General features: G+C 35.5%; 1 protein-coding gene across 10 annotated transcripts in view; it reads left to right on the top strand.

The window, feature by feature from the left end:
* Positions 1-26,131, top strand: part of VPS13B (vacuolar protein sorting 13 homolog B) — a 498,323-nt gene that overhangs the window by 40,212 nt on the left and 431,980 nt on the right. For 6 of the 10 annotated variants that reach the window (XM_041123226.1, XM_041123227.1, XM_030011499.2 and 3 more), the window contains 4 exons: positions 7,606-7,729; positions 13,096-13,263; positions 14,437-14,618; positions 19,228-19,402. In XM_041123226.1, the coding sequence (XP_040979160.1) occupies positions 7,606-7,729; positions 13,096-13,263; positions 14,437-14,618; positions 19,228-19,402 (649 nt within the window). The remainder of the gene's footprint in view (positions 1-7,605; positions 7,730-13,095; positions 13,264-14,436; positions 14,619-19,227; positions 19,403-26,131) is intronic. The other 4 variants (XM_030011504.2, XM_030011500.2, XM_030011502.2 and 1 more) reach the window with 1 other exon arrangement.

The raw sequence follows: 26,131 nt of genomic DNA, 5'->3' as shown, positions 1-26,131 counted from the left end.
TTGCCTTTTTTTCATCCTTTCCATCCTTCCTTTTGTAGTAATGCCAAATCCTGAGTATAGCTACCAGTTGCTATTGTAGTATTTCTTAGTGTTTGTTGTTTTCTTCTTTGTAGCTTTGAGAGCTATAGTCATGGATCAGGACTCCACTGCGCTGGGTATTAAACAGAAATGGAATAATGTTACAGAATTGAGATGCGCCCACCCATATCCCCCCAAACCAAAGCACTGGGTAATCTTCCTGTAACATGAAGAAGAGTGAAATCTTTAAAAATCTTATCGTAGGAGAAATTGAGAAAAGCCATTTTGAGATGTTTATTTCTATTAAAAAGCACTTACATTATGGTACGTGGCCTCATAATTTTTTTTTAAAAAAACACAATAAATGTATCAGAAACTTTACTAGATGATGAGTTAACAGTTTATAATATAATTTTATTTCCAAAATAGAAAGAAGATATTTGTACAACTCACTTCACTCAAAAAGACTTGCAAGGTTATTTATTTGTTGCTCTGTCTTGGGTTTTGAGAAATTGGGGTGTATTTCTGAGGAGCACTTAGTGAGAATAGCCTATCTTTGGCTCTATGGCTTTATCACCATAGGCTTTCAGACTCTTGACAGCTCCCATTCTTGTAAACAAAGAAATGTTCCTCTCAAACACCTTGGATAATCAGTGAATTAAAATGGTAGCAACATCATGCAGAGATGCTATTGCCTGGAAACCAGTAGGCAGATAGCACACATTCTGCAGTATCAGTGCAACAGACTTCCTGCAAGCTTCTTGGCTTTCATTTGTGGCTGCTGTGGCAGTGTTTCAGCCTGTCCGCAGCTTTCACATGGATTTTTAACTTACACCTCTATTTCAGATGCTAATATAGAATTAACAAAACATGGCTTATGATAACAGACTGAGAGATGGATATAACCTCTTGATCTAGTGTAGGTATCTTAGTGTGCCATGCTGGTCACTGCTACTGCTCATTTCTCTGAATCTAACATCAGCTGAGATCAGATGCAACAAGATGCAAATGCAGGCTAACACCTTGTTAAAATATTTCTTGTTTGCTCCAGTTGGTCCATTATTCTTAACCAGGCTACCCTTGTTTATTGCCCCCACTCATCAAGGTGCTTTGCCACTGCATCTCTGCCCCAAATTCCTTGATGTTTTTCCTTTGTAGTCTGGTACATAATTTAAAGAGTTGATTTTTGACATGTTTATACATGAAATAATACTGAAAAAAAAAAAAAGTAGAAGAATAAAGACCTTCCATCATGTTCTTGTCTGCCTTAGAGAAAGACGTAGCTTAATCTCTGAGTATTCACTCTGAGGTATGTGATTTGCCAGTTTGAAAAGTTCTAAAATCGGGTTTTGTAACAGTGAAAGAAAATGGACTGTCATGAATAGACTTTTGAAGGTAAAAGTGTGTATGTAGAAGCTATATATAATTTCCATATATAATGCAGAACTCCTTAATTATTCTACAAAATAGTAACCTGGTCTGATTTGGCTAAATCTTCTTTTCAGTATTTTATACCGTCATAATTCTAAAATATGCATATGTGTATATAATTTTAAAGTTAGTGTGCATTAGACTATTAACTCACACCTTCCAAAAGAATTACAGATATCGTGTTTAGGTCACTGATATTTCACTGTTGAAGTGTTGTTATGCTTCTAGTTTGCTGTTCATTAGAAGAATAATAAAATTAACTTTCTCTTTCCATAGTTCAGTTTCTGTTTGTTGTTAACTGTTAGTAAAATCTTCTTTGCAGGATAATTGTGCAATGAAATTATTGAGGCTGTTAAAGCTGATGACTCGTTTGTAAGTAATGCTTGACCTGTACTAGCCAGCAGAAGTGTTGTTGCAAGGTTAGACAGAAATGAATGAATGAATTTGTCTATTTGTGTATGTATATAATGCATATTGACAATTGTATAGCAGTGGAACGTAATCAGATATCTTTTTGAAAGCAAGATCTTGATAGTGCCTACCATTTTAGTGAAACTTGTAGTGTATCTTTAAGATAATATTTTTCAAAAACTTGTGTTACTTTTTGTTTCATTTTTGCATGGAGAGGAATCAGAGCAATTTGGGATTATCTCTGGAGACAATCTAGTCCAACCTCATGTCCAAAGCAAGGCAAATTAGAGCAGGTTGCTCCAGGGGTTGGTCAGCCAAGTGCTGAATAGCTCCAAGGATTGAGACTCCACCACCTCTCTGGGCAGCCTGTTCCAATATTTGATCATCCTCTTGCTGAAAAAGCTTTTGCCCTGCTTAGAATTGCCTGGGTTTCAGATTTGATAAAGGTGTACTGTGAGAAGATGAGTGGCAATGTACACAGTGTCTGGCTCCCTCTTTGTACCCTCCCAGTAGGTAGCTGTAGACAGCAGTAGGATCTCCCTTCTTCAGGCTGAACAACCTGAGTTGTCTCGGTCTCTGCTGAGGGAGAACTTATGTGCTTCAGCCCCCTAACCAGCATGGTGGCCCTCCATTGGACTTTGTTCTGGTGCATCCAAGTTCTTCTTGTATTGGAGAGCCCTGGACTGGGTGCAGTATTCCACACAACGTCTCACAAAGGCCGAAGAGAGGGGAAGAGTCATGCCCCTGGCTTCACCCTTGCTAATACAGCCCAGCATACAGTTGGCTTTCTGTGTAGCAAGGGTGCACTGCTGACTCATGTTCAACTTGCTGTCCACTGGGACTCTTGGATTCTTTTCTGCAAAGCTGCTTTCTAGCACTTTGGCTTTTAGTCTGTACAGTTACACAGAGTACCTCCATCCCAGGCGCAGGAGCAGGCGTTTGCACCTGGACTTCACGGAGTTACTGACAGCGCATTTCTTCAGCCTCTCAAGCACCCTATCAATAGCAGCCCTGCCCACCAGTGCATGGGCTCCTCCCCCTAAGTTGGTACCATCCACAGCCTTGCTGTAGGTGCACTCTATCCCATCTTCCAGGTCTTTAATAGGGATGTTAAACACCATGGGCTTGGCACTGATCTCTGAAGGATGCCACGAGTAACCAGCCACCAGTTGGCCTTTGTACCCCTGATCACAACCCCTTGAGCCCAGCGGTTCAGCCACTTTTTCACCCAACTTATCTCCCCCTGTCCAGTTGATATCTTACCAGTTTGGGAATAAGGTCTGTGCAGCAGATTGTGTCGAAGGCCTTGTGAAAATGAACATACTCTGAATATTACTTTTAGTCTTGCCACAGGCAGCTAACTACTCAGCTGTATAAGCACAGTCCACTAGTGGGAAATGAGTTCCTCTCTCTTGCAGTTTTTGCATCTTGCAATTTAAGATATGCGTTATAGAAATAGGTATCTCTTACTGACTTGTAAAGGATATTAAGCTCATTGTTTTAGAAATGACAAAGGATCAGAAAAAGCAAAATTTTGTAGAGGAAGAGAGAAAACGGCAATGGACAACTCTCTGCAAGTTTGTGTGGTAGCTACTTGGGATCGGTGTGGGGTTTAAAATTTTAATTCATTTTTTAAGAATTCAGTTTTCTTTATCTAACTTGATTTGATGAAAGCAGAGGGACAATATTTGCATAAATAGCTAAGTGATCCCCAAGAGAAAACATTATTTTCCCATAAAGCATGTTTATAAGGCATTTTGGAGGTCTTGCACATTAAATAGGATTTATGTATTTTAAAATGAGAAAGTGTTGTTCTAAAGAGAAAAAGAACTATGTATTTTAAATTTGGGAAACAGAATACTGAGTGAAGATAATAAACTCCACTTATTAGGAAAGATGATAATAAACCTCATCTGTTATATGTTCAGGGGTTGTCAGTTGTAATTCTCTTTAAACCTTGCCATAACTGTTTTATATTGCAGTAGAAAATTGACTGAAGAACTCGCATGTAAATTTACTAACCTAGGTGTCTTTAGTGTGTTACTTATGACTTGCGTAGTTTTAGAAGTAACCATAGTGCTCTATAAAAACATTTCAGCCAAGTACCTGGTCTGACACATTTGCCAAAAGGGAAAAAGGAGCCTGGTTGTGCAAACTTCTATTTGTCCTGATCCAATTATATTATATATATTTTTTTTTTGTGTGTGTGTATATATATTTGTATAACACCACCCATAAGCAGGACCTAATATTAAAATTTTAAGTTTTCTAGGCTTTACTTACGATACAAGCTAGTGGGAAAAGATATTTTTGTAAATGAGTGTTGTTTTCTTTAAAAATCATCTCTCCATATACATCATGACTAGTTTTCTACTGTTGTGACCCTTGTTTGGAGGTGCTCTCATTAATGCTAAAATGAATAGGCATTTATCAAATCTCATACTGTAACTATAGTTATTAGCACTTTTAGAATGTAACTCCCTTCCCACTCCCAGTATAATTTTGACTTTAACTTTAAAATGTTTGTCATCTGGTGTGAGGTGGATTTATGGGAGAGCAGTAGTTTTAGTGCCTTTTGGCTGGGTGTTTCTGATGACATCACTGTGATCTAGACACAGTGTGTGACTCTAGTTGGTTCCAGTGTTAAATAGTTTCATAATTATGCTAGTTTTGGCAGTTCACTTGGAACTTTTTCCCATCTCTTTAATGAACATGTTTTACTTCTGGGCTTATGAGGCAGCCACATGTTTGAGAAATTAATAGTGTGCTCTTAAAGTTAACATTGAGCAGAAGTGTGCAGATACAGAAAGCTTTTGGATATACGTCTACATAGGAATGTAGTTCCTATAAGGTCATGGCCACTGTTATCATCTTCCAGTAATTAAAGAATACAACACTTGCTTTATAAAGTATTAGTAGCTGTTGTGAAAAATGGTGTGTGTTCACGCTCAAAAAACCCCATGCAACTCTAAAACCTTTTTGATAATTGCGTAATGTAAGGAAATGAATGGATGTTATCCCAGATTAAAAAATTTTTTTTCAAATGTTTGGTCAGGTTGAATTCTTCTTAAACGTAGGCATACTCTGTTACTTCATGTGGATTAAGTCACATAAGTATATTTGAGATAAATTTTTGTGTTACATGTTCCAAGACAGTGCCAAAATGCACATATTTGTTTTGATTACTTTTAAGTCCAACTTGCTCTAATTGGTTGCAACCATTTTCCAACACAACAGACTTGTAGCTCAGGGAAATATAAAAAGGTTATTGTATTTATTTATAGGTTAAGATTTGAGACTTTCTTTCAAAATAAACACAATCTAAGGGTTCTCCACCCCTTTCCATTAACCCCACCCCACCCCCCCCCCCAAACCCAGTGTGCTAGTGTGTATTCCTAACTCTCTGAAAGTGGTGAAAGTTTAAACCACTCTTATTTCATCTTTAAGTGTTAGTAATACTCTGTATGATTAAAACATTGCCTAGATTTTTCATGAAGTTATGAGAAGATTCATCAAATGTGGTTGTGTCAGTATGCAGATAGAAAAGTTAGACTTGAATGTAGTCAGGCTTGATACAGTTAACACTTCAAAAATAGAATGCCTTCCCCATTCCCCTGGCCACCCTTTCTTTTTCTCATAGCCAACATAAATATTAAAAGGCAAGCATAATGTGGTCCTATCAGATCAAATCATTAAATAGTTGCACCACAGCATTGTGTACAATTCATAAGTGAGCTCGGGAAAGAAGGAAATGTGTTAATTGAGCTGTTTGGTCACTCTGACATCTCGGGTTTTTTTCAAGTTCAAAAATGAGTATGGTGACTCATCTGAAAAAGTATTTTCATGCTACATGTGAACTAGTTTCCAAGAAAGAAGGTATGGTTAAAAGTCTATAATCTAATTTTTCTTGGTAAGCTGGAGACGTGAAGGAAAGGTGAGCTGCTTTTGTTTACAAAACATACATGTTAATGAAGAGACTTCCATCACCCCAGGTTTAAAGATAAAGCAAGAACTTCAAGCTGTCATTATTGCTCAGGTATGCCCTGAAGAGAGCAGTGGCTTTCTAATAAAATTGCACTGTAGTTAGAAGTTCTGAGAGAATCTGCAGGAGACTTAACATTCCTCAATGAAAAGCGTCAGAAGGTTGTCAGAGATAAGAAAGCAAACAAGTGCCCTCCAGAGCTGATGCTAAACACCCATTTCATTTTTTCATGCATTGGAATAGGAAAGTCCTATATGACTGAAATGGCCAAATAACCATAAATTAAAAAACAACAAACAGCTTGTTTCAGTACTGTATTACTGACTGGAAAATCTCAAATCCTTTTTGGTAACTTATCCTTCTTTTCAAAGCTATCTTCTACCCTTCTAATGTATGAATGGGTCTGTCTGCTGCAGTTTCTCCAAATAAGTTCAGCCTTCTACTCCTGCCCCCCCCCCCCCCCAAGCTAAGATTATATTGCTCATCATCTTTTTTTCTTAGTGAAATGGTATTTCCACCTTATCAGAGAATTTTCCTCTGTGTTCTGTTTTTCTAAATATGGAGTGGAAGGAAAGAATCTCTCAAAATGTTTTTGAAGTTGTAGACTTCTATTTAAAAGGTGTCATTACATGTAACTTTTTTTTTTTTTAATTTTATTTTTCATGTAAAAAACACTAAGAACCAAGTAAAGTGAAGATTCCATTTCGTAATTTCTCTGGAATTATTAAAAATGCCAGGCAGCATGCACAGAAACACATGACCCTGTACAAAAATTCAGCACAGTTTAAGCTGTTCGCTTTTTGGTGGTTAGAGGACTTAAGAATATTATGGCTTCATACTGCAGTACTTGACATTTGTTCCCCAAACCCTTCTTTTTGTGAACATGTTGTGTGATCCTAGTAGTGCCATGACCCAGAGAGCATTTTGCTGTTTTTCTGCAAGAGACTACATCTATCGAAGAGATAATTTGGCTTGTGTCAAAAGTTGTAAGAATTTGCTTTTCTCTAACCTGCTCTTCTAATACACTCAAAAGAATATTTGCATTACTTTTCTTGGCTCTCTTGCACTTGAGTCTTGTAGTTAAACTGTCATTCTGGAATGTAATGGGAATACTAGTGGGGTATTTAAAACCCTAAATTCAGCTAATTAAGAGTTTCTTGTGTCTGCGAATTTGATCTTGTAAGGCTTATATCACATTCTCTACTTATGAGCCATGTTTCCTGCTTCTGAATTCCTGAAGGTGAATAAGCTGTATAGAAGCTCAAGATGAGCAGGTGCCCTCAGTTCATTTATCTTTTCTGGGGCCATGTTTTAGAAGCCTGCAAAAATATTTTGCTTTGTGAATCAGCTTCAGTTAGCTGTATTAGGAAAGACATGAGTGACATCTTGGAACCATCTGAGGTGGTTTCATGAGTAGGCATGTAAGCTCATAAAATTCGGTAGTTTCTCATATTTGTGTTGGTAGTCTGCAGGGCTATGTTTCTGTTTGAAGGAATGTTTCAGCAGAAATGCAGCTAGATGAAATGTGTTCAACTGAAATTAATAATTAAATGACTGAGGTTTTTTTAAACAGATTAATTACAAATAATTTTTTATGTTGTACAGCTAGTTTTGTAATAATTTCTGGAGTTAGGTGCATGTACAGGATTGAATTGATGGAAAAATAGTAACAGAAGTTTAATTTACCAAATCTTTACCAAGTCGTTCTCCTCACGCTTATTTTCTTTCTGTTTGGTTGACTCAGTTGCTTGCTTTTCCTCTAGCAGGAAGACCATGAAAGTTGTGGTTCCAGTTCAACAAACCGCAGTGCCACAGAAAGCATGAAATCAGCAGTAAAACCACGACGAGTTCAGCAATCTGCTTCTCCTGACCCTGATTTACCTCCAGGTAATCCATAATTTCAGAAGCTGGATTGTATTTGAGGGATAGAAAATACCTGAATTTCATTCAGGTGGCCACAGTGTCCAAGTTAGACTATCATATCTCTGTCCACCTACAAATCATGTAAAGGCGAGTGAAATACTTGAATGTTATAAAATAGAACCAAATTGCAATAAAACATAGTTAATCCTTATATGTTTTCCTTCCATTTTGTTGAATCCTTACATTTAGAAAACTTATTTATAGCACAAGATAGATTAGTGTGAGAAACGTACTGTAGGGGTAAAGGTAGTGTGTTAGATTTTTATCCTCTGCTGCTCTGTTTTTCTTCTGTTTTGGATCACTGTTTTCTACTGCTCACTAACTGCTCAGTGGTTCACAATAAGTTATTTTCTTGTATGTTTTCAGATTCTTATAATAGTTTTAAAGGTAAAGTCTTCTCTTTTATGAGAATAATAATTCTGAGAGATGTTTCTTGTTGAGTCCTGTATGTACTGGTAGAGATGTTCACCACTTTTTTCTTTCTTTTTTTTTTTTCTTTTTGTTTTCCCCTGACATGGAATTTGGCTTAGTTGGAGATAATTTATATGATATAAAAATGCCTAAGGAACTATACATATGATTACTCTTGCCTCTGAGTTTGCGCAGAAATTTCAAATATGATGTGTTGTTTTGTGCAGAAAAATGAAATTGGAGAGTACTGGAATGAATTGCAGTTTGCCTTCTTGGGCCATGTAATTTTAGATGGGTTAAAGATGTAACAGTTTTGTGTTAGGGTTTTTTCTTTTTTGTTAACAGGAAGTTTATACTTGCCTTGAATCAAAAGGGAGCATTAAAATTTAGTGTGTGGAATATTATGTACTACAGAGTATCATCTTTGGAATGGGTACTTGAGGAGCCAGATCTGGAGGCTCTCTTAAAGCTCTGAGATCCAATAAACTGCAGTGGGTCAGAATTGCAGGACTTTTGGCATCCACTGTTTTCTACCACGGACAGCGCTTCAGCTCTGGCAGTTCTTGGCGTTTGGTTCTTTGTGTCTCACCTGTGAACAACAGGAGTCAAAGGCTTGCCGAAGAATTGAATGATGATGTTGCTTTCAGTGAGTTTTAGGATTTTGGTTCCTCAAGTTTGTTTCTGTCAGTGTCATCTGTGGATGTCCCAGAAAGGTGTAGTCTTAGTGAAAGGCTGGAGGTCTGCTTACTGTAATGTTGACATCTGATGAAGTTAGAACATTCCAACAGATGCGTTTGCACACATCCAGATGCAACATGCACATTGAAAATTGGTTTGCATGTCGTTTTTAATGAATATATTGTGGTTCTTAATGATTAGTGTGCTTGTACGAATTACACATATTGTATTTGCTGTACCGTAGCAAATTATCAAATCTGTTGTCTTATGTTACTATTTGATAGGTTCTGTAGATGTACTCTGTGCTTCTGTGAATCTGTAGGGCACTATCACCTCCTTTGTTGTCATCACATTCCTTCTTCAACTGCATGGAGTATGTTGGTAGTGAAGTCTGAATTAGAGAGCATTAGTGAAATCTTACCTTATTGAATGGACTGTAAGTTACTTTCCATGTGGCAAAGTTCTCTAAATACAATTGGTTTTGGTTTTTGATGCATAGATAACACTGTTTGATATAGACCTCTTATGTTGTAAACAGCCTCCATGAGGAGTAGAGGCCTCCTTATAGGAAGATTTTATTCTCTGTGGTATAGGATATGTCTTTGCTAAGCTTTAATTTGCACATCCTGGATTTTAGTAAGATTTTGAGTCATATACTTAGGTTTGTTTTAGTCTTTGGAAGATACAGGTATCATACTATTATTGTAATTTGTTGTTATGGTTTAACCTGGCAGGCAGCTAAACACCACACAGCCTCTTGCTCACTCCCCTCCTCCCCTCCAGTGGGATGGAGCACAGAATTGGTGGGGTTGGGAAGTAAAATTCTTGGGTTTAGATAAAGATAGTTTAATAGGACAGAAAAGGAAGGGAAAATAATAATGATAAAAGAATTAGAATACACAAAACAAGTGATGCACAATACAGTTGCTCACCATCCATCGACCGATGCCCAGCCAGTTCCAGAGCAGCGGCCCCTGGCCAGCCTTTCCCCTAGTTAATATACTGAGTATGACGTCATACAGTATGGAATATCCCTTTGGCCAGTTTGGGTTAGCTGTCCTGGCTGTGCCTCCTCCCAGCTTCTTGTGCCCCACGCCCCCAGCATCCTTGCTGGCAGGGCAGTATGAGAAGCTGAAGAGGCCTTAACTTAGTGTAAACACTGCCTAGCAACAACTAAAACATCTGTGTGTTATCAACATTATTCTCATTCTAAATCCAAAATACAGCACTATACCAGCTACTGGGAAAGAAATTAACTCTATCCCAGCTGAAACCAGGACATCGGTTGAAATATTTATTTGTCCTTTAACTCTGCTGTGTTCTCAGAGATGGAGCTATGCAGAGCTTAGCTAAAAATGTAGCTTTGGTAACAATAGAGCACTGCTAAGGTTAAGATGTTTAGATGTGACCAGTCTGGTGATATCAATTCTGTTGAATCAATAGACCACTCTGTGGACTATAGTGCTAGAGTATATTGGAGGCTTGGATCTGAAACTGCATTCTCAGAGCTTGTTGCACAGTGTAGCCTGCTGGGTACTAGAGAATTTGGAAAAAGCATACGTGTGGAATTTGTGTTGCAACTCAGGAGAGAATTTACCTCTACAGATTTTCTAGTATTTTTAGTCACTTCATCATAGAATACCTGAATTTTAGTGGCAAAGATAGTCGTAGTGTTATATTTAAATATTACAGGAATAAGAAGCAACTTCCACCTGTTTTCTCCCACTTGTATTTAAAACAACCCCCCTTTTTTTATAAACGGTATTATACATGACCTTGCTGATGGTTTTATTACTTTGTTTTTATTAGGAAGAATTACAATTTAAATTCACTTTCATAAAAGACTAATGCTCACTCATGAGAATCTGATCCTAGTACATTTGGAGCTAAACTTAATTAGAAAGTTGGTACCTGTATGGTACTTTTAACAATATACTGCACCACTAGTTTGGAAATGTCTTTGCAGAAGTGTGAAACAAAATTTTTTTTTATCAAATCTGTGACCCCTCTTTCATTTGGAAGATATAATTCTGCTCCTTTTTATGCATTCAGGCAAAAAGACATACAGATCAAAATGTTGTTGCTCTTTTCCTGAATACTGCTGGAAGCTATCAGCAGAACTCACTTTTTTTTTTTTCTGCTATGATGCTGGATTTGTAATGTTTTTATCATTCACAGCAGGAAAATGTAAATTAGATTGACTTTGAAACACCCTTGAAAGCAAAATATTTAAAAACTTTGGACCTGTGGAAGGACAGCTTCATTCTTCAATGAAATTAGTAGCTTGCTTTAAAGTCATAATTAAATTACTGGTTATAATTTCATAGTTGCTAGTTACATAGTCTGCAAAATATTTCTATGCTGAACTTAAGAAAAGCAACTGAATGCTTTGTGCCAGCTTCTATTTATATACAGGTCAGTTTACGCCACTCTAGTGATGAATATCGGTCTCTTATGCCCCTTAATTATTGAAATAATACATCTGTTTTTTTGAATTCATATAACCTAAAAATATGTTACTATTTTAAGAAGTCAGGGAGACCATTGTTAAAAACAAGTTATTCCACATTATTTTTCAGTAGTGTTTTTAGATTGATATACAAAAAAGGTAAATTCAGATTATGTTAGAAATCTGGCAGTATAAAGCTATCAAAATTTTGACTTTCACTCCATTTCTGGATTTCCTGTTTCTATAGACAATGGTCAAGCATTTTCCAGATTTTGTTTTAATACAGTTACAATCCTATTAAGATGGCAGGAGATGTTAAAATGCTGTTTCGTCCTGGTGGAACTAGCTTTGCTCGAAGTGTGACGTGTGCTCAAGAGTAGTATAAAATGAAGAAGCTGAGTTATGATAAGAAATGTGATGTGTTTTAAGATTTTAATATTGAAATACTTTTAAAACATAGAAATATATCTGATCAGAATAAAAATATTCTGCTAATGGTAGCTGAAAGCATTTTTTGCATTTAATAAAAGAGGTGGTTGGAGGCTTTGAATTATGAAAAAGGAAAAACTTCTGTGTCAACTGTGTAAATTTGCAGTTGTGGAACTCAAGAAAATCACTTATGTAATGGTAAAACGTTCCAGCTACTCTAAGGTGAAAAGTAATATTTGAGTGTGAAAACGATGAATAGCTAGAGAAAGCAGAGTACAATGGAAGTAGCAACCTGAGTCTGCTCCTACTGATCTCACAATGTTTTGATGTTCATTTTAAGTTTTATTTGAATTAAAATTGTTGATATAAATGAGTCTTATTTAATGCAAGTTTCAGAAAACTACTCTTGAAGCCTGTGGATTTAAACCTGTATCATTAACTGGCTTTTTTTTAGTGTAGTTACCAAACTAGACCTCTATAGCATGTATTAAATGTATTTTTAGATAGAACGTAAGTAATGTTGTAAATTTTAAAACATAGAAATTTTAAGGCTTGGGTTTTTTCCAGCACAAATGAGTTAGCTCCATAGTTACATTCAGTATACCTAAAATACGTGAATATGAGTAGTATTTAATTTCTTTACCATATTGGTAAAATATGAGTGTTTACTGCATACTTGGGAATTAACAGACAAGATCATTTTTCCAATCACATTATGTCTGAAAAAATTTAGATGGATTTCTTCCCAACAGGCTTCAGTGCAGGTGCTTACTATTTGGGTTGTTGACAGAAATTGATTTTGTTATACCTCGCAGGGGTCTTACTGATCATGATGTGGATATATTAGCTTTTAGAATGAAAAAAAGTACTGGGCATATTAATGTTTAGTTAACTTTTAAAAAAACTAGGTGAGGGGGCAAATAGGCGTAATATATGCATACTTGAAAAGTAACCTAGCAACTGGTGTTCACTTTTCCAAACCTATTTCTAAATATCTTTCAAGTAAAAAAGTGACTGTCATTAAAATTCTTTCTCTACAATAATCCAGTCTTCTGTTTTCTTAATTAGTTTGAAAGTTGATTCTTGCCACCAAAAATTAATCTCTTGCGCTATATTGTATTCCTAGTATTTACATTTTTTTTTTCCTCCTATAGTTTATTGCATTTCCAGGATGCTGATTGAGTTAACTGCATTGAATGTTAAAGAGTTTGAAGTACTGTGATTTTTGCATAAATAAAGGACAATGATACTTGGTTTGTTTTTGATTTAAAAAAAGAATACAAGTTGGAAATAATTAGTTTATTAATAAATGAATTTGGCATCGTCTTCCTTATAACTCCTAATAATTTGTTTTATTTTATAGGTTATGTTCAGAGTTTGATTAGGCGTGTTGTAAACAATGTCAACATTGTGATCAACAATCTCATATTAAAGTATGTGGAGGATGATATTGTTCTCTCGGTCAATATCACTTCTGCAGAATGCTATACAGTGGACGAGTTTTGGGACCGAGCATTTATGGACATCTCTGGTGAGTAGGTACTTTTTGGTTTTAGGTATCACAGCGGAGGCACTCTTAAATTCATATAGAAGTTTGCAAGTCTAATAAAAATGACTCTATGTCAGAAGATACTTTCTGCCTGTTTTAATTTTTTTATCAGGTTATCCTTTGTCCTTCATTTTGAAGAGCCAATTATAATAATATAGATTGATTCTTAATGCATACTTGTATGATCACAGATAATTATACAACATGTTTTGTAGTCCTATTGGCTCATACTTGCTATTCTTCTGTGATTGCATTTCATTTTGTGCTTGCTGCTGGCAGTAAGTGCTTAGGCAATCTGTTTCTATTTCTGCGAATGAGCAGTAGCATCCTAAGGCATTCTGTTGCAATTGTTTGTGATTATCTTGAACTCTTTAAACAGGCTGGCTAGAGAGGTAGTAAAGTGTGCTGCACTGTAGTAAGCACAGCATACCAATTGCAAGACGTGCTTCATTTCACTTCACATTTTCAGGAAAAAAACCCCAACTTTTTGATCTTTATCTTGGTCTTCAGTGTCTGAATGTCTGAGTCTTTGAATTACCAGTGTTCACCTGTAAGTCTAGGTGTTCTTAAGTGACATTTGGTAGAGGTGGAATTTGGTCACAGTAAGAGTATTTTAAGATCACACAGAAGATCTCTGGTAGAATGGGGAATTTAATTAATGGTTTTGTGACCACTGGACCCATTTCTTTGTTCTGGCTAAAACTATTACAAGCTAATATGACAAAATTACAAAATATGTGTCATGTTAAGATCACTATAATAGCTCTTGTTTGCTTTGGAAGATTCAAAAGAAAATTTCTGGGGAAAATATGCAAGATTCTTTCTGGGAGAATAATGAGAATAATATTTATTGGTCTTATGCTTGCACATGAAGCAGTACTCTTATTTTATAAAGAGATCTAAGGTACAGTGAAGGGATGAAAGTTTGTATTGAGTGTAACTAATTTGTCCTCACTTTTTAAGTATTCAGCTGAAAAAGTCTGTGACATGTTAAATTACTTTCTTTAGTCACATAAGCAAGTACTTTGCTGATGATTTAAATAATGACCATACAACTATCTTGTATTATTTTCTTCTAGATAAGAACATGTATGCATAACTTATTTTTCTTTTGCAATATATTTTTTTTAACCTACATATTTTTTTTTTTAAAAGCCACCGATCTGGTCCTGAGAAAGATGATCAACTTTTCTGACTGCACAGTATGTCTTGATAAGAGAAATGCTAGTGGCAAAATTGAATTTTACCAGGAACCTCTGCTATACAAATGTTCCTTCAGGACTCGTCTGCATTTTACTTATGATAACCTCAACTCCAAAATGCCATCTATTATTAAAGTAGGTATCCAAAAGAATTTTTTTTTTTTGCTACTTACTTGTGAAGTTTTAAGGTTTTTCAAAATATGCTTTGAAATCTAGTAAAATGAAAAGCTAATGCTGTTTTTTGCTAAAGGGATTTTTTTGATTGTGTTCTGTTCATGTGATGCAATTAGTCTATGTACAGTAACAGCATGTAAGGAAGTAATGCTCTCTTTTCTATTTTTCCTGAAGTTTTGAAAAAGAAAACATAAAGATTGTAAGGAGAAAAAAAAATGTGTGCAGATAATCTGTTAAAGAAAAAAAAATACTGTATGCTTTAAGGTGGCTACAATAAGATGGAAAGGATTTTTTACTTATGTTGTTGCTTCAAATGTAGATTAAGCTCTCATAAATAACAAGAAACTTCAGTGTATTAACAATATGTAGTGAACCATGTGAAATGGATTAGCAAGCCAAGCTGAGCTCCTAGTGAGCAGGGATGCAATATTACTCCTGGACATCTGACACTAAGTGGCATGTTTACATTTTGCAGTGCAGAAGCAAAAAGCTGAGTTGGTGGAGAGACTAAACTATGTTTCACTCTTTGGTAGTTTTTTTTGTTTTGTTTTGGTTTGGTTTTTTTACTGCTCTGAGTAGTAATACATGTAAGGTCTGTCTTCTCCTTCCTCTCTCAGTGAATACCAGTGGTGCCCATTTAATTACTTGAGAACTGCTTTAAATCCAGACACAGACTTTATACCAGGTTTTTCCCAAGTTTTAATACAAAAAATCTTAAGCTGTATGCATTGCAAAATGGTCAATTTTGAGATAAATTTTGATGGGCATTTCTCTACAATGTAATTTAGAAGTGTCACTCTCAGTTTTGTTTAACTCATGACATGATTCAGGAAGTCCTAAGCTGTTGTGAACTTAAGGTTGGGAGTTAATTAGTAATCATGTCCAGTTTGTGAAATGCCACTATTTCTTGTATGTGCTGTACAGCTGTATGCCTTTGATTACTTTGGGCAAATTTGGAGACTTGTGGATATGGTAATGGCCATATGAGTATTTATCCAGATAAGAATTGTCACAGAATGCTGGATACTTGCACACGAAAGTCTGGTAGTACGTATGTTTGCAGAAATTTCATTTTTTCATGTGCAGATCTTAATTTAATAATTAAATATACGAAGACTGATTCTGCATACTAGAAAGAAATTTTTTTTTTTTTTTTTTTTGTTCAGAGTAAATGGTAACAATTTTGGAAGTTTGCTTATTTTGAGTTTTATAAACAAGAAGTTATATAATTAATGATATTAGGATGTTTAACCATGTGCCTTATAACTTTGGAATCTATATGAACTCCAGTGATAATAAGGAATCATCATATGAATGTCTAGAGTTTACTAGTTATGGTCTTCATGTTCTGTGGTGACAGTATGATTACTGCATATAGACAGTAAATCTTAATGTTGAAGAGCCTGGTTTTTTAAATTAGCTGAATAGTTCTGTAAATTTTGGAGAAGTAATCTGTACCTAGCTGAAGTCCTATATGACAATTGCAGAGCAAAAGTTTATGGCCAAATTACAAGTCTCTGACAGCACACTTTAATGGAAATGCTGACACAGTCTTCCATGTAGTTTAAAATGATACTACTGTTGTAAAAATGATGATGATTATTACTATATTATTACTTACAGTTTTTAGTGGATACTGGACTAAAATAAAAAACATGCTGGAATGCACTGAGGTGGTAGTAATTTAATTAAACTTGTATTAGACTTTTCTGGTTATCTTTGGTGGTGGTCATTTATTGTTCCTGCCCTTTTTTAAGGCACATTTCAGTTTGTTCGAAGGTGTCTTATCTTTTTTTTTCCTATGTACTCTGATTTTTTTTTAATGTTGTACATAGTCTTTCTCTCTTTTCTTCTTTTTTTTAATGTTTCTTCTTTCCTCTTCTTTTTTCTTCAAGCTTTAAACATAAAATACCATTTATGAAGATATTCAGAAATGTGCTCAATTAAATGAAAGCATTTAGTTATATGATGCTAGATTAATATGTAAGTGAATTAAAAATTGTTTATTATGATCCAAAGAATAATGGCACAAAGGTAATGATTTTTCTAATCTTAATCTTTTCTAGTATTCACTACCATACCATTATATAACAATTAGATCTACAAATCTGTTGACCCTTACAAATTTTACATTTGATAACTTTCTGTTTTGTTGTATGCATGGAGATTGTGTGCTGTGGATCATCAGGATATAGTTTTTAAAAAATACTCTCCTTAAAATATTTAACTATTGAATGGGAATAGCTGTGTTTTTTTACAATTGAAGTAAAAGGAGCTGTTATCAGTAAATGTAACTACTGCGTTAACAGAGTTAATTCAAGGACACTTAAAGCTTTTTAAAAGTCTCCACTGCAAATGAAATTATGGTAGCTTCAGTGTCTCTGAAGGGTAGATTACTGAATGCCAGCAGCTTGTGTTCTGGTGGTTTGTTTCCCTACTAAAGACAAAAGCCAGCAGCAGTCAATCTTTCTCTCCAAATCTGTAAAGATCTTTTTAATGAAAACTTCCATACTCTGTGTTGTTCACTTGGTAAAGTACATCTGTTTTTCAGTCTTGAGTGAAATTTTCCAAGACTTCCATGTTTGTAATAGCATATGCTCTTTTTGGTTTCTTTGTAGGGACTAGAGTATTTTTATAACCCATATAATTTTGACTGCTATGTCTATTGCAAAGTTTTGGCCCAGCTATTCTTAATGAATTTAATTTAAGTTGAGACTTCTCAAAGGAGGACAGTTCTTAAGTACTTGGATATGTATTTGTATGCTTTTAAATTGGGAACACTAAGCTCCTATTTTCAGTTTTAGACTGAAAATAGTATATGTGGGGGGAGGTGGCAAAACACATGTAAAATTATTAGAAAGCTTTTTGTTGCTTTTCTTGTTGAAATCATCATGGGATGAGACAACTGTGAGACAGGTGAGCTGATTTGCACTGGGGATGTCAGTCCTGCCTCCCCCTATTTGCAGCAGCACTGACATTTGTCTGACCTGTCAGTCATCTAAGTCAACTCACTACGTTGACAGAAAGCTAATTGGACAAGAAGAAAGAAATAGTTTTCCTCCAGTTTTAGTAAGATGAGTCAACTTACTGAGGGGCAGATGAATTCCACTGGCCATGTAAGAGCAGAATCATGATGGGAGGGTAGTGCCATACAAGAAGTCCAGGAATGTAACATAATTTCAATTAAGCCACTATATAATTATGTTCATTGCCTACAGTGCTACCTAGTGTTCCTGTCCTCCACTATGACATATACCCCTTATGTGATGTTTTAAAAGGCTTCTGGCAAAATAATATTTTTTTTCTTCCAAATCTTAAGACAGTTGTTTGCTCTTTATCCTTCCTGTTGTTCACCTGCACAGAAAAGATTTATTATTGACAACTTTAATCAACTAGCCTTGAAAAATTGATATTGAAGGATTAATTTTTAATTTCTAAAATATATCTTAGGATTTTACATTGTTTTCTTTCAGAGAATTTTAAATAATAGCAGAATTCTGATTGCTAAAATGTTTCCTCTAGTCTGTATAAATGGCTGATACTATGTGGTCACTCGTTCTGTATGACTAAAGTTTTGGTGTTATTAATTTGCTCATATAAATTCATTAGGGAAGTCTTATTAGTATATTAGCAAATTTCTGTACAAATCCTTATTTTACTACTGTATTTCTACCTGCCCATGGATGTGCAGTACTGTTTACAAAGTCAGTTTTCATGTTTCTTGAATTGGATTGCATTAAGGCCAACGCTGATGTGTAGTTACTTTCCATTTCCATTATTTTCAGCAACAACATTTAGAAATTTGACCTGGAGCTAGAAATATGTCTAATGTTACAGACAGTAATTTTATTACGATAATTTTATTTTATGCAGCTCTTATTTTAATGAAAGGTAGCTTTCTTACCAAGTTTGGTTTTGCCTCTATAGCTTGATCACATACTAATAAAAATATTCTTAAGTATTGAATAAAATAGCTAAAATATTTAAATAAGGATAAATTTCATCCTAGTAATTACAGTCCTTGTGAAGCTTGCTTTCATTTAGAGAAAACTGCTTTATTTCCTGTTTGAACTTGGAATATCCAGAGAAGCTGGTTTTCTGCACTTCAGTTGGAATGAATCCTTCCCCCCTCCGCCCCGTTACTTGTCCACTTGCAAAAATATTGGGAGTGGGAAAGAATCAAAATGAAGGACCTTGTATATTAAACCCAGTATATCTAGGTTTTCTTTAGCATGCAGAGATTTTTATGAAACTCTAATGAAAATAAAAGTTTAATCAGATGCACTTCTGTTTTAGAAATTTCTTCAGTGACAATTGTAAAAAAAAAAAAAATTATATACATGCAAAATACATGACATTTAACTTTTCAACCTGAAGATCTCTTGTGTAGCAACGCAAAGAGTGTATGTTTTTGACAGTTGTTTGCAGCCCTTTGCCTTGTGTTGTATTGCAGCTTTTGTTTTGAGAAATTAGAATGCACATACAAATTGAATATGGAGTTGTATGGTTTAAAAGTTGGCTTTAATGATGACTGACCTTTGTTTTTTGCTTTTGTTCTGTTTCATGTTAGATCCACACATTAGTTGAAAGTTTGAAACTTTCAATCTCTGATCAGCAGCTTCCTATGTTTATACGTATAATGCAACTTGGGATTGCTCTTTATTATGGAGAAATAGGCAACTTCAAAGATGGGGAAAGTGAAGATTTGATTTGCCACACTAAAGATATATTGGGAAATATCACAGGTAAAAACAATATTTACTTTTTAAAGAGAAATGTTAAAAACATTAATTTCTTCTCTTTTTACAAATACAAATGGCCAAGGCTAGTCATTGCGAAGTATCTCAGCAGTCTGCAGTTTGTTAGAGGCAGTTTGTTGTGCTGGGTAAGTATGCAGTGCTCTAACATCTTTTTCATGTTATGTTCTGAAAAGTATTCTGATTGTCCTGACTAAACTGAGGTTAAACTTTATGTAAAAAGACCATTTTAAGAGTTGTGACACAGTAGGGTGCTTTGGATTTATCTGTCACTATATCGTGCAACAAGGCACCTGTCCTTAGGCAACTTTGACTTTTCTCTTTTATTTAGTTCAAATGTGGCTTCTGCCAGTTTCAAAAAGTGATGTGTTTTTCCCTCTTTCTTTGAAACTTGTTACTGAGACTAGCTATATTGGCATTTGTTGTAAACAGCAAAATATTACTTTGCAGTATGTTTTCGGTACTTCTGTCCTTTTACATTGTGTAGTCTCCTCTGCTTTTATTTTCGTGTAACATGTATTCCCTCTTCTACACGATCTTTCATGGTAACTGTGACATGATCTTTTGAGGAGCATTGCACAGAGGGGTGAATTCTCTTTGCCTTTGTGTGATGGCTTCCCATCTGCTGCTTCCCAAATATTGCTAGGGTTACAACAGTGACGCATTTTGAGCTGTGAACCTTTTCACTCCAGTCCCAATTTTTTGTGGTTTTGCTAGGAGCTACCAACTTTGCTATTGTATTTTTATTTTTTTTTCTAGTTGTATCATGTCATGTATTTGAGTGTTGACGTTTCATGTTAGGTGAATTGTTAGGAATTTGCAGCAACATAAGAAAAGCATCCGAGTGCTTAGTTTATATTAAAAACTAAGGGAAATAAAATTTCTTTTAATGAGGAATGTCACGATCTTGAACATCCAAACTTGAATCTGAAGTTTTTGTAATGTATCAGGCACTAAAAAATAGACAAGAGGGAGGACGGACTGTCATTCCAAATCCTAAATTTCTTGCGCTTTTGTAGCGCAGAAGTTAATTTACTTGTCAAAACAGGGAACTTATTTAGAGATTTGTGTGTTAATCTCCTCAAGGTGTAAGCTTTGCACATCTCTCCAAGGTTGAATTGGGATCTGGGGGAGTAGGAAGAGATATTTACCACACAGCCAAGAGTATGATAACTTCTAGAATATTCTTGGAATTATATGTGAAGGTGATGCGGCACTTTTAAGCTATGCTTATGTTTATGGTATTATCACAGTTTGAAACTTTGTGTAAACTACTGAATTAATTAATTTTGTTCTGTTTAAGAAATCTACAATTTTAATTTACATAAACTTATAAATTTTTTGATCCTGTATTGCTGTCTTCTCTGGTTTCAGAGAAATAAATACATTATTGGAAAAATGACACCAGTGGAAATTTTTTTGCCAAAATATAGCCTTCAGTGTTGGTTGGCACAGATAACCGTTTCACTGTCATGCCAGATGTAGATTTCTCTGTTGTGCTCCTGCTATGTGGAACAAATAAATAAGATGTCTGTAAATAGTTGTCTTGTATTTTCTCTAAAGCTCAAATAGTTTTCTGCACTAGAAACTGTTTGCCTTAGAAGACATGTGGAGTTTATTACATAAGACATACGATTAGAAGTACTTAATTAATATTCTAAAAATATTAACTTAACTTTCTCCTGAAACTTAAAAAGCCAAGTTTTTAGAAAAATCATTAGTGTGCATTTGAAGAACTCCTTGCATCTAACCAATGTTTTGATTGTACTATTTGCAGGAGAAAGGGTGAAGAACTTTTCTATGAAGAGTTGCATTACCCTTGCTTTCAGACAGAGGGTTATCTTTGTACCATGAGTATCTTTTTTTGTTCCCATCAAAGTTCACCCAAATTTGGCCAAGTTTTCATGCCATAGAGAATTTTGATGTATTTAGAGTTGCTTGAACTTTGTGGCTGGATTCCTGGAGCTACTAAGGCAAGTAGGACCATTTGAATATAGGAAAGACATTGAAAGATTAGAGAAATCATACCAGTCAATATGAGAACAGCTGGGACTGGTAGGCAGTGAGTTGCAAATGAAAAGATCTAAAGATTGGAGATGAAGATTAGCTTGGTAATGAGAAGATTGGGATGAACAGCTGTAACTGTGGAAGAGGATGGAAGTCACATAGGAGGGGTATGCAGGTTTTGTTTGGCTTCTTTTGGTTAGGGTCTGAGATGGGTGGTGAAGCAGAAATATAGTTTAAGCGAAGACTAAGGTTAAAACAAAAGGCATCTGCCTACAAGTACTCAGTCTTTTCTGCATCTGGAATGGAATTTGAGATCCTTATGTCCAAATATGAGTAAATCTTTGGCAATGCATCTCTTGTCATCCTTAGTTCTAATGTATGTCCTTAGGAAGGTTGAATAGCAATTGCTATCTGTAAATCTCATTCACAGTCTTTTTTTGAACAACTGTGAATGTGATTTCCTAGTTTTTCATAAAATAGCCATCTAAAAAAGAGATAATATCATGTAACTTCACACTGATGTACATAAGAGTTGCCAGAAGGGTCAGAAATTAGACTAAGGTTGCAATGACAAGAACTACCAAGGAGGAAATCTGTAATTTCCTATGCAGCTTTTGTTCAACTATGCTGTGCTGAAACATTGTCATTGCACTTAATTACATGGTCATATCTATTTGACAGAACTATCTCCTTCAGAACACAAAACAGATGGCAATTGTTGGGTGGCCAAGCCAGAGCCGTAGAAACAGGTCTAGAAGTCCATTTCTATCTTCACTGCAAAATACTTTGCCATGTACAGGCTAAAACTGTTACCAGCTGTTTCCCTTTGTACCATTTATGCTTGTTTCCTGCATAGAGTTTAGTATGTATGTAGGCATATGTACACACACATGTGCACATGCATGTACACACACATAAATAAAACTTTTAAATAGCTAATGATTTTTTTTCCTCTCGTTCAGTGCACTTAAGCAGGAGTGCCAGATCGACATTAACCAGGTTACCCATACCATCAGTTTGAGTTTACTTTTTTTTTCTTCTGACTTCATATTATATCTGTGTCTGAGAAAGAAACAAAACCTACTTTCTTAGCACTTCATGGTGCATTTGTCATCCAAATTTCCAATCACAGATGTGAACTTTTCTGAGGAAACCTCAAATGTGCTACTATTTTCAGAAAAAATATGTAATGAAGTATAATAATAAATGGCATGTATAATCTGCTGAGCTATATTAGCCACATTTTTTTCCAAGAGTAACGCTTCATGAAATCCAAGACTAATATCACTGGAATTGTGCCTAAATTCTTTACGGTTTAATAATGTACAGACCTCCTTTATAGATTATATTTTTATAACTCTTTGAAAGGGTTCTGAAGATTCATTAAACAGTTTAACCCAGTGTTTATTAGTAAGCAGTCCCCACCCTTTCAGTTTGAAGAATTTACTGGGTTCAGTTATCACTAATTCTTAGTCTTTTGGATGGAGCTTATTTTTATTATTATGTTGTTGACATAATAAAATCAGTCACCTATCCATGTCTAAGAGTATTCCAGCAGCAGTTTGTTTGTTCTTCTATAACCAAACGTAAGACCAAGACCTTGAGATCTGGCAGCTGGGTAGCCTGTGTCATGAACATATTTTGCTGCCTGAGTAAAGTCTGTTCAAATTATGTTAAGCTGAAAGCATTCAAAATATACAGCTAAAATTACAGGTCAGAAATACAGGTAGAAACTTGCTTTAGTTTGGTATGTAAATTCACTTAATACTGCATGCGTGCTGGACCGTGCTGCTGCTCAGGGCTGGACAGGGCTTTTGCTTCTGAGGGATTGAGGGCTGCCTGAATTGTGGGCTTGGATGTCTGACTGTACTGGTAGTGCAGAGGAGGAAATGGATGTATTTCAGGGCTGAGAGATACAAAAGTGAGGAGGGTGTCGATAAGAGTCTACGGCAGAGCCAGCAGTTGTAGTTGTAGCAGGCTGGGACTTGAGAATAAGCTTTTGGTTTGTGGTGGAAAAAATTGGCGAATGTAACTAGAAATGGAAACAATATAGGCATGAAGGGAGACAAGAAGCCAGGATACAAGGGAGAGCTGGAATTTAGTTGGATGGAGTTGCTGAGGTTGATGATCTAAGGCTGAAATACTAGAGCTGGTTAAGTAAAGAATGATCTGAGAGATCTGAAGGACAGAAAAAGCTCAAGCAGAGGAAGTCTAGCACTCCCTTGGCAAAAACATACAAACAGTGGACTAGAAATGAAAAGTTGTACTGCTGAGGGAGGGGTGCAGGGCAGGCAGGCAGACAGCTGAGATGGGTCTGCACGATGATGTTAGAAGATGCTGAGCAAGAAGCTTGGGACAGATGTGAGAAGCTGGAATCATGAGCAGTATGAGCTACTGAACTTCTGAAAGTGGTTTTAACAGTTCATGGTGCTGCCTCCTCTGAATGATTGCCTTGCGATTCTGTATTATGCAAGTTTGGGTTTTTTTTTTTTTTCTTTCATGAAATGAAATCCATGGCAGCTGTAATTCCAGCATATGAAGCATGTGTCCCAGGTGTAAAATGGCAATAATAACAGTACCTTTCCATCCCAAAGGAATATTGTGATGTTTTCTAATATTTGTAAAGCACACTGACACTGTTGTGATCTTTACTCTCAAAAAACCTAAATGAAAATAAAGAAGGCCTTTGTGAACGTGAAGAGTTAACACTTTTACAACACTAAACAGAATAAAATGTTGCATAGATCCTATAAAAGTCAAATTTTTAATGGGCTGAAGTGGTCTTTATTGAAAACTTGGTGATAAGAACAGTAGTGTGGGGAATTTTTTGGGATACCAATAGAACAAAAAGGAGATCAAGAGAAGGATTTTAATATATTGCCTACTTTGGGCTGAATATAAGGTTTGAGTTGACTGAGAAAACCAGGTGCAAATACTTTGTGATAGCAAGAAATTCTAGGTGAGCATTAGCTGTTGAAGGAATTGACTCTGCAATATTCTGTTAGGATAAAAATGGGAGAACTGAAATGGATTTATTTATCCATGCTTGATTGAGGAGAAGCAGCTGTGCACTGTGTTAAAGAGTTTGGGTACAGGAGAGTTATTCCTAAACAGTGGAGAAAATGATCCCCAGTTTGACTGAAATGATGTCAGGACAAAAGGTTGTGTGTGCCAAATTACACTTTCCTGTGTATTTTTCTTGTCCCTGCACTTCTTGTCTCTCTTCTTTTGAGGGTTAAAGAGATGGAGTTATATATATGACCTTTGTACCGGGGTACATAATATTATTTCAGCTCTTCATGTGTTTTGTGGGGTAAATGACCTGTGCAGTAAACCTTACAGTCTTTTTTTTTTTTTTTTTTTTTTTTTTTCCTCCAGTCATCTAGTTACATTATTGTAACTTCTTACTTGCCTATGTACTTTGGTATCCTCCCAAGGAACAGTAGGTATACTTTCAATTTGTATTTCAGCAGACTGTAAAGATGCAGCATAGACAGACACCTGCAGAATGGGGCTTGTGGGGTCAGTGCATTGTGCAGCTGTCTAACAGCCAGCATGAGAGTAACTTTGTTGTAGGCATCTATAATAGTGCATTGTAACTGGTTGCTGGGATCCCATATGCCTGAGGACGGGTATCAAGCTTGTTGTATGGAGATGGCCAGATTTCATTACTTTGGAATACATGTTTAGGCACATAGAACTGCTTACATCTGTTAACATCAGTTAAATGAGCAGCCGTCAAAATGAGTAGCAAATGAAAAAAATTAGTAAAGATTAAATCTTCACAAATTATAAAGTTCCTAAATTGGGGAGATTAAATTTGTTTATATTAAATATTTTTATTGTTTTAGGAACTATAACCTTTTTGTGGAGATTTTTATGAATGCCTTTTAAACATCTATTTTATGTTGTCTGGCCATTTACTTTTTTTCTTGAAAACCATTAATACTCCTTCTTAAGTAGGGACCCCAAAAAATCTGATTAAATCTTTGAAAGGCGTGAGTCACAGGTTGACCTTTTGTTTTTACTTATTACATAAAAGCTTAGATATCAGGCCAGTTCTGCTGATGATTTTAAAAGTGGCTTAATGGAGATGGCAGAATGCAAGCAATTTTTTTCGTGCTTCCAGTGAGCAAAGTGTATTTCCAATTGATCTGCTTGAACTTGTATGCAAGATACAAAACAAAAACACTCTTTGGATTGGCTTTGTCAGACATCTAACACCTTTCTGTCCCTATTGGGAATCTGCACTTACATATCACTTTGAGATTAATTGTCCTGTGATTTGTACCTCAACCCAGAGGCACTTGCCCTTTTGTTTGATATTTCACATTATTTAGTCTCCTTTGCCATTAAAATAGAAAATAGATCTCCTACCTCTTGTCCTGGTTCTAGTGTTTTAAAATCACTGCCACTTGTTTTGTAGCTCACCCTTAACTAACTCATACATCTGCTCCTAATTTTATTGAGGTTGGGATAGTTTAAATAATTGAAATTTTAAAATAATTGATTAGCAACCCCAAGTAATATCGTGGGGAGCACTTTAAAATAATTATTGGTGTTATTTCAGCACTTTACAATTGTTGTGGCATCATTCTTTATTTGGAATTTTCTTAAATTTGGAAGGTGATTCATTCTTTCCCTCCTTTTCCATCACTTCTTCACTAGGGTAGTTTCAGTTTACAGTAAGACAGGACAAGTAGACTAGGA

The sequence above is a fragment of the Aquila chrysaetos genome, chromosome 4, assembly GCF_900496995.4.
Source record: "Aquila chrysaetos chrysaetos chromosome 4, bAquChr1.4, whole genome shotgun sequence".
In the NCBI taxonomy this organism is placed as follows: domain Eukaryota; kingdom Metazoa; phylum Chordata; class Aves; order Accipitriformes; family Accipitridae; genus Aquila; species Aquila chrysaetos.
This window is presented reverse-complemented; position numbering and strand designations above follow the sequence as displayed.